General features: G+C 35.0%; 1 protein-coding gene across 2 annotated transcripts in view; it reads right to left on the bottom strand.

Annotated features, from left to right (window-relative positions):
• Positions 1 to 1866: 1866 nt before the first annotated feature.
• LOC127977265 (voltage-dependent calcium channel subunit alpha-2/delta-1) overlaps positions 1867 to 9652 on the bottom strand; it is a 92607-nt gene continuing 84821 nt past the window's right edge. The window contains exons 36-39 of one of the 2 annotated variants that reach the window (XM_052582052.1): positions 7723 to 7835; positions 6777 to 6859; positions 6542 to 6630; positions 5055 to 5181 (exon numbers count right to left, since the gene is read on the bottom strand). In XM_052582052.1, the coding sequence (XP_052438012.1) occupies positions 6544 to 6630; positions 6777 to 6859; positions 7723 to 7835 (283 nt within the window). In that variant the 3' untranslated portion in view covers positions 5055 to 5181; positions 6542 to 6543. Of the gene's footprint in view, positions 5182 to 6541; positions 6631 to 6776; positions 6860 to 7722; positions 7836 to 9652 lie in introns of both variants that reach the window. The other variant, XM_052582051.1, reaches the window with a different exon arrangement.

The raw sequence follows: 9652 nt of genomic DNA, 5'->3' as shown, positions 1-9652 counted from the left end.
GCACTATTAGCATGTAGCTATTCACTGCTTGCACGTGTAGCATATTGGAAGTTCTGTTTTCTAGTACGACTCAAAAGAGCGTACATATATACAATTTGATGTAGATGTTTCTAAATGGTTGCTTGCCAGTATGAATGATATAAACCACATTCAGATTTAAAGATATGCCTGGGCTTGGATTGCTAGGGTGCTCACTACTTACAATAGATATAACACTACATAGATGATAAAATAGATAGATAGATAGATAGATAGATAGATAGACAGACAGACAGACAGACAGACAGACAGACAGACAGACAGACAGACAGACAGACAGACAGATAGATAGATAGATAGATAGATAGATAGATAGATAGATAGATAGATAGATAGATAGATAGATGAACAAACAAATTACAATATTAAACCCAGAGGTAGTAATGATAGATTTTATTGTGAATATATTGTATTTGCACAAGAATTACACATTTGTAAACTTTACAAACTTTTTTGTTTTATTTTCTTGAACAACATTATTGTACAAATGTATACAAAATTTCAGGCGTGTCAAGTTCCACAAAAGATATATATAGTGAGGTGGGCGGGGCTTTGAGGAACATACCACACCCCTTACACCCCTCCCCACCAGTGAACACACGAATCAAAGAGTGACTTCGATACACACTCAGGAAAAGAAGCGCAACCTCAGTGAAAACTTTCTGGCACACCGAGCACCAACACCAGTAAGTACAGACACATGGCAGCCCTATGAGGCTGAGAGCAGCATTCAGAAAACATACAATAAATACACACAACCAATTCCTCTTTACATGAGGGAGGGTGGCATGTCTGTACACGTCTAACCTTTCATGCGAGGGTCGAAATGTCAAAGAGCATCGCGGGAGCACCATGCAAACCTGAACACACTTACAAATGTCTGTCCCCTCTTATGTAAAGTGGAATGCTTTTTATGAAACAGATTTTATTCATTTTAACCTTTTGGATTCATGATTTAGACTTTTGAGTGTCTTTTTTTTCACTGCTTCTTAATCAGTTGCTTTACGATATACTTTTTAAAATACAGGCTCTGTGTCGGTCTTTAACCTGTTCTTTAAGCTTTAACATCCATGAGACCTTTCCATTCCATAAAAGGTTCTTTATAGAGGAAAAAGATTCTTTAGATGATTAAAATATTATCATACTAAGGTTATTTTGAAGGAATAGGGCATCCTATATATATATATATATATATATATATATATATATATATATATATATATATATATATATATATATATATATATATATATATATATATATATAATAATTACTGCCACTAATTATTACTGCCACTAATAACTGCCACTAATAATTACTGCCACTATTTAAGAGTTTGTTTCATCCTCTGAACAATTTGTCAAAATTATGCATTACATCACTTATAATTGAATCCTCTGCAGTGAATAGGTTCCATCAGAATGAGAGTCCAAACAGCTGATAAAAACATCACAATTTTTACCACAAAAGAATGGATTACCAAAAGTTATGACTCCAGTCCATCATATATCATCTTGTGAATGAAAAGCTGTGTTTGTAACGGGGTTCTTTATCCATAACATTGCTTTCTCCAGTGAAAAAGTCTGTTTAAAACAGTCTGAAACAAACATGTTTAATTTTAATATGAGTGGACAACAGCCAGTCTTTTTCACTGGAAGAATCATTATCATGGATTATGGACTCATTTGTTTCTTAAAAACAGTTTTTTATTTAAAAAGATGTTAATTGATGGTCTGGATTTGTGTGGATTATTGTGATATTGTTGTCAGCTGTTTGTACTCTCATTCTGATGGCACCCATTCACTTCATCTGTTGGATAAAAACTCATTTTTATTTTATTGTTTTTTGGGGGTGGGGGTTCTTATGCCTTTTTTTATTTAGACAGTACAGTAGAGTGACAACAGGAAAGCATTGAGTGGAGTAAGGGGAGCAGGATTGGCAAAGGGGAATCAAACTCGGGTCGCCATGAGTACAGCTGCTCTGAGGTTTTATTTTTGGGTGAACAATTCCTTTGAGAACTTTTCATTGAAAAGCTGTCTGAAGAACCAAAAATGCTTTATGATTTTGTTCTACTTTTTTAAACCTTTATTTTTAAGAGTGTGTCATAAAATTATTTTTGTGTGTGTGATGTGTAATAATAAAAGTTGAAAAATAAAAAAAATGATCTTGTATTCCACCATGATGGACAACATATGAAAACACTTTGTTTTGAAGCAAGCCAATAAAACCCCAGATGAATGCTACTTTTAGGTAATTTGCTGTTCTTGACTAACCATGTATAGGCACTGCCAGATTTCAAGTTTTTAGTTTTAGAATAATCATGTCATTAACCTGTTTCACGTTTTGCGGACGTTCTTTGTCGGACATGGCATGAGATCAATTTGCGTTCAAACGGTGAAGCGGTCTCTGTGGGGTTTGTATACATTTCGCTGGCATTTAAAACCCAGTATAGTTTGTAAAGAAGGGAGCTAGTTCAGCTCTCTTGGATCAAATCACATCTCACATCTTCGTTTAGTGAGGTATTTAAATATTACATCCTACAGCCTCCACCCCAGGCCTGAGATGAGAAATCCAGACCCCCAAAGCCTCAGAGGAGTCCAAAAACGTCTGTAATAATTCATAAATGCGCTGCATATTTAGGCCTATAACTCAATGCTACATCAGTGAAGACAGAAAGAAAAATTCATCTCATTCCGAAGGATAAAGCCTGACGTGGACGCACAGGTGCGAGCTATATTTTGCGGATTTCCAGTTAACTAAACACACACTTTACTTTAAATCTACCTCGTGCATTTCTTTACATTTCATACTCATTTGGCAATCACTATGAAATTAAACCTTCCGCCTTTAATTTCAGTTGCACTTAATATCATCACTGTAATTATATCACTTTTACAGGCTCCTCATCAAAAAGGCTTTCACAAAAAAAATTAAAACTGTAAAGCTCCATTCAGTCTAATTAAGCCATCATCATTTCTTTTTTGCATGAATATCAAGCCATAGACTCATGCACACACTGACTGTTAAAATAGACAACGCTTTTAAGCCATCAAATGTTAAAACTTCTCTCAAACGATGAGAGAAGCATGCTATTTTATTCCTGGATACTTGGCCTTTGGATTGTGATGGATAAATATCTCATTTTTCATAGCTCTAGGCATTGCCATTGGTTTTTGTTCCTCTTCCAGAACATTCAAAGGAACATGGAAATATTCCCCCATTGGCAGTAGTTTTGATTGATATCGTCTAATCTCATGCACGGACCTTCGATCAAATAAATAAATAAAACAAACATACATTAAACCATCATAAATGCACGGTTCTCCAGGGTTGAGCATTTTTATAACCTGTCATGTGCTGTGTTTTCGCATAGTGGTTCAACATGTGGATGTAATATCTGACACGCTTGTGATATCATGTCTGTCGTGCTGGAACAAAATCTGACAGATGAAATATCTGGACGACATACAGTAAAACACGCAATCGTCTGATAGCAGGGGCCCTGCAGACGGGATAGGGAGGGTACAAAGCACATTCAACATGCTTTGGACATTTGGACGCAAGCGTGTGACTTCTGACACGACAAAAAAGGCTTCGCTATACTAATCGGAGGCTGTTCAGTCTTTAGAGTCGTCTGCATTTCACATCAGATGATGCATTCATATGTGGTTTGATCGCATATGAAATTTTCCTTGAATCATGACATTCAACATGGCACTTTTTTCGAACGTTTATATCATATGCTTACAGTTACCTCAGATGATCGAGTTATTAGGGGATCTCTGAGATGTTTATGATTAGCAACAAAAGTACGCTAAGCCCAAAGAGCAAAAATTTGATAAAATCACATGGGTTAGTCTCAAATGAACTGGAAAGAAATGTCCAGGTCATATGTCACCTCAATAAATAAATAAATTAATAAATTACACAAACACTTTTTTTCACATATAAAGAAAGTCTATACTGACTTTATTTTCATGCCAATGATCTTCTCCCAAATTTTTGCTATTTATTCTAATGTGAAAAGCAAAAAATATTTGAAATATAATAAATAAAAATATTTTATTTAAATTGTAAAGGACGATTTTTTTTTTTAAAGCATACACACAACACAAGTTTAAAACTTTGGGGACAGTAAGTTTTTTTTTATCTTATATATATGCATTAAGTGAACATAACAGTAAATACTTTTACAATGTCAAAAAACAAAAAAAAAATGTTTTTAACATTTTTACATTGAAATTAAATTACATTTAAAAACATTACAATACAAACAGTTAATTTTTTTAGTTGTAATAATATTTTGCTGTATTCTTAATAAATACCTTGGTGAACATAAAAGACCTCTTTCAAAAGCATTACAAAAATTCTTACCAACCCCCAACTTTTCAATGGTACTGTATATATATATTCATATCTTTTAATGTTGAGGTGAAATATGACTTACAGATTTCTTCATGAGATTTCCCCTACTGCACATACCAGAGAAATCAAAGAACATAAAACAAGTAAAACAGCTCTTGATGGGCCTAAAGGGCTTGGGTGTGACATCACTGACCTGCTACTGCTGCAAATCTCACTTCCAGCAGAATTCATAATGAGCTCCAGAGCTGAACAGCCTTTCCTGTCCCATTAAACCCTGCTTCAGATCTAGGCTGGTGCTGCAAGCCATCTTTGACCACTTTGTTGACACATTATATTTGCCTGTTTGTGGCACTAAACATTTAGCATGAACCATTTTCAATTCTGTGGTCATAATGTGGTTTTGTGTTCCAAAGTCATAAACATAAGTGTATATATGTCTCTCGTGTCTGACTGTGTTGCTTTTTCTGGTTGGTCTGAGAGGGCAGTATTTGGCAGTGAGTTGATGAGTCATGTCAATTTTACAGTAAAGTTTGAATCTGCATTAGTCGAATTGTTTTGGGTCGACTAACAAACAATCGTAGGTCATATAGTCAAAGTGTGGTTATGTTGTGGTCTGTATAATAAGCACTTCAGTCAGTCTAGTCTGTAGATGTGCTCTGGTCAGGACAAACAGGTTCTGGGTCCAGTAAGCAGCCAGAGTAGAAGAAGCTGAAGGACCAACATCGGCCAGAGAGATGGACTCAAACTGCAGCCACCACCACAGTCAGACGCGTCCTCCTGCGGTCAGTACAGAGACGTTAGTGATTTCAACCTCACATAAACACGTAAGTAAGACCAGACAGTTCAGTTCAGACAAAGCAGCTTAAAAATCCTTGCACACAGAGTGAGAAATTAACATATTCATTTTTTCTTTCTTCTTCTTTCTTTTATTTGCCATCTTTTCTTATCAAAGTACTTGCTATGGATGCGAAAACACAGAATATAGAACCTGATCAGATTTTAAATTTTTTTTTTTTTTTTATGACAGACATACTGTATGTTTAGGAGTCAGTGTGTCAATGTGATTAACACAACGTGAGGCTATATATTTTTTTAATGTGTGAAAATTTCTAACCAGTGTGTTTTTTTTTTAAACATCGCATTTGGTTTGTTTCTGGTTTAAGGTAGTATATATGCTTTAACAAGGGTTATATTGTTAACTAAAACTAAAATTGTAAAAATGTAAAAAATAAATAAAAAATATGTTGCTTTGGCTTAAAATTTATGAACTAAAAATACTAAAATGAAAACAGACAGAAAATTAAATTAAAATAATCTTACAATAATAATAATAATACACAATAAAAAAAATAAACAAAAAAATATTAAAGTAACTAAATTTAAATGTAAGCTGAAAATATACAAATAAATAGTGCAATGGAATGCAAATAACACATGCTAACATCATTACTATTTTTAACATATCTTAGTTGTTTTTATTTTATTTAAAGTTATTAATTTTGTTGCCCTTTTGTTTAAATATATATATATATGCATACACACACACAAGTTGTTGTTGTTTTTCAGCAGGAAGAAGACCCACAAAGAATGCAGCTCAATTACATGACAGTATGATATATGAGAAATGAAAAATATATTGTGAATATCAAAACATGTTTTGGCTAAAGTCAAAAAGAATAAATAAAATCAATGACATGCATGCATGCAAATACTCTTTCTGTAGAAATAATGCACGACTGATGGTCTAGGTGAAACTAGACTTGCTTGCTACAGTATGTGTATGAAGGGCTTGCCAATGAAAGTCCTGGGATGCCCCAGGTTTGAGAGGCATAGAGGCGCATCATCGACGTTAAGATGGAAACACATCTGGAGTTTCCTATGTTTATACCACAGAAAATCTCTCAGGGAACTAGCTGAAAATGCACTTCCTACTTTCACAGCAGGAGGAAAGCAGTGGCGTCCTGCCTCTAGATCCATACTGAGGCAATGAATAAACAATATTTTAACCTACATCTAGACCCTTATATGACAACCAGATAAAGTCTAGCATGCTACAATTATTTCAATAAAGAGTTAAGAACGATTCAAAGAAATAGTTCAAAATATAAATGGCAGCACACAACAAGATGAAACTGACCATCAAACACAAAGCAGAAACAGCAGCAAAATGATGGATGGGTTAAAGGTCAATGAAGAAGAGCCACTGATTGGACACAAAGGCTCATCCTAGCAGTGACGGGCATGATGAGCAACCAATGAGCATTCAACGTGCAAACAGAAAGGAAATGTATGTTAGTTAAAAAAGAAGAAAAGCAAGCAGTGAATGATGAAGACACATTTGTGGAGAATGACCCATTTTGGTTATAACTTACATCTATGTTGTTGTCAAAGCAGACGTCCGGTCCTTTCCTGTACCGAGGGGTCTGGGCCAGCACACATGGATCAGGACCAGTAGCTGAAAGAAACCAATAAGGACAATAGCCAAAACTGAAAAAATAAAGTTGGCCAGGCTTATATACTTGAGGACTAATTCAATACATTTCCACCCCTATGTTTGGGACCCATTTCTTGGGTGGGAACTTAGTCTTAGTAACCACTAAGTCGACCTCTAATAACATTTATGTAATGTAGTGGTCTGGGAGTTATTTATTGTTGTGTTTTTCATTTATTTATATCATATTTGAGCCAGCTAAATAAGAACACAAACAACTAAATAAATACTTTGCCCAAAATGAAAATTACCCCATTTTTTGAAGTCCAAAAAAAGTACATTCGGGACAGTGGACTCAAAACTCAATTCCTTCTCTGCAGTTTAGCTCCAAATCAAACCTTTCTAGTATTCCTGAAGAGCTTGATTATCTGGATCAGGTGCGTTTGATTAGGGTTGGAGCTAACTGTGCAGAGCTGTGGCCCCCCAGGAATTGAGTTTGAGACCAATGTTTAAAAAATGCCTTCTGAAACAAAGAGATGCGTTTGTGCAAGAAAAATATCCATATTTAATACTTGACAAACAATTATCTCAAGCTTCTGCTAGCTGTAGTTAGTGGTGTTGCAGCAGATGGTGTAGGATGTAGATGTTGGGTTAGCCTTTACTGACCCCCAGAGCTGTGTGGAGTACTTCTATGATCTATCTCGAACCCGATTCAATGCTATTATAAAGCTTGTAAGAGCCAGCACATTTTTTGATATAACTCCGCTTGGATTTGTCTGAAAGTCATATGCACTGTGCACTATTCCTTTAAGAATCAAACCCACGACTCTGTTGTTTCAGGCACCATGCTCTTCTGAATGAACACGAGTGAATCATTTGAAGGATACAGGGTTGTTCGGCTTGTCTCAGTGGTTTGGGATCGCAGGACAGACAGGAACTCTTGGCGTCAGAGATCAGAAAAACCAAATTTGTGTTTGGGAGCTTCTCAGCCCGGTACATTCTTGGAAAAAAAGGTGGGAAAACAGCAAAGTCATTAAAACAAACCGTTCTTACAGTTCTCAACAGCTTATATCATAAGAGAGGGTTGATACATCTCTAAACTATGCAGATTTAAGCCTCATCGAGACCACCGATTTTACAGAAGGAGCAGTAAACATAAGCAAGCATAAACGGCTGCCGACTTGAAACATTATGCATAAGCTCTTTGTCAGGAATCAATTATACACATCTTAAATATCCAAAACCGTCCCAACATGTGTGCATGTCTTTAGTAAGTGTAACAGGAGATGAGTATATTATATTGGAAATCTGCTGCGCTTGGCAGCTTGTTACGTACTGTCATCGCCGAACGAGTTTTTAGCCATGAGTTTTCTTTATAGCGTTCTCTTTTATAGCTCTCCTCCCTCTCTTTAAAACAGAGTGACACTGGTTTTTGCAGCGGCCTGTGTGCATGTAAATGTATAAATGGGGATGTGTGCGTGAAAGTTCTTTGTTACACATCACCTGCTCTCTTGGTAATCACAGGCTGTTTACCGCTACCCAGCATGCTCGGTGGTGCATAACGAGCCTCAGATCATAGCGGCCACGGGGTCACACTCACACAAACACATATCCACACACACACGGAGGGCTTGATGATCACAGAGAAGCATGAAGTCCTAAAGTTCAGTGGCTCACATCTGTCTGCCCTCTGAGGAATGCTTTATTCATGAGCGCAGGAGAGGTTATTAGAGCACAAAAGGGTGCTTCAGGTGGGTTTATGTGGTCTCCATGAAAAACATCCTGTGAGAAATTATAGTGATGTTCCAAAACCTAGTGAGTTGCATACTCAGACATCATTTTAAAAGGTTAGTTCACACAACAATGAGCATTTTAAAATCACTTACTCAAAGTCATGTCACTGTAACACTGGAACTCACTCATTTTTATTGTATGAAAAAAAAAACGCCTTGTTCAAAATAGTGTTTCACAAAATAATGGAAATAATAGCAGCTTTGTGACTAAAATGTAAAAGTTGGAATGAGTTTTTGCATGGATTTTCTAAATATGTTTAACACATTTTCATTGAACTTCATATAACAATTGTTTGATTGTATAACTTATCCACAAAACAAATCCAGAATGTACACTACCATTCAAAAGTTTGGGGTAAGTTTTTTTTTTTTTTTTTTTTTTAAGAAATTAATATTTTATACAGCAAGGGGTACACTTAATTGATCAAAGTAGACATTTATAATATTACAGAAGATGTATGTTTTAAATACATGCTGTTCTTTTGATCTTTGTTAATCAAAGAATCATGAGGACAAAATCCTTAAATAAATGCATCAAAGTTCCCACAGAAATATTTAGCATAAAATATTAAACTTTTTTCAACATTGACGTTAAGAAATGTTTTATATATCAGCTTGATTTATAAGACACCAAAGACTGGAGTAAAGGCTGTTTATTACAGAAATAAAAAGATTTAGTTATTTTAAACTAAAAATATTTTTTTTTTGCCATTTTAAACATATTAAAATATTAAATTGTAATAATACTTTCAAAATATGTATGTCTTTACTGTGCTCTTTATAGAATACATTCAGCCTTGTTAAGTATAATTTGAAAGAGGTTTGAAAAATGTATTAGTTTCAAACAGTAGTTGTGTAGTTTTAACAAAAGTCTCAACAATTTGGTGGAATTTAATTAATATTGAAGTGCAACAGCATTAAATATTGCAAAAATAATAAAAATGTTCGGAAATATTATTTTACCCCAGTATACAACACTGAAAACATTACATTTGCAGCTGGATATAATTGCATTTTTCATTTA

The sequence above is a fragment of the Carassius gibelio genome, chromosome B18 (assembly GCF_023724105.1).
Source record: "Carassius gibelio isolate Cgi1373 ecotype wild population from Czech Republic chromosome B18, carGib1.2-hapl.c, whole genome shotgun sequence".
Taxonomy (NCBI): Eukaryota; Metazoa; Chordata; class Actinopteri; order Cypriniformes; family Cyprinidae; genus Carassius; species Carassius gibelio.
This window is presented reverse-complemented; position numbering and strand designations above follow the sequence as displayed.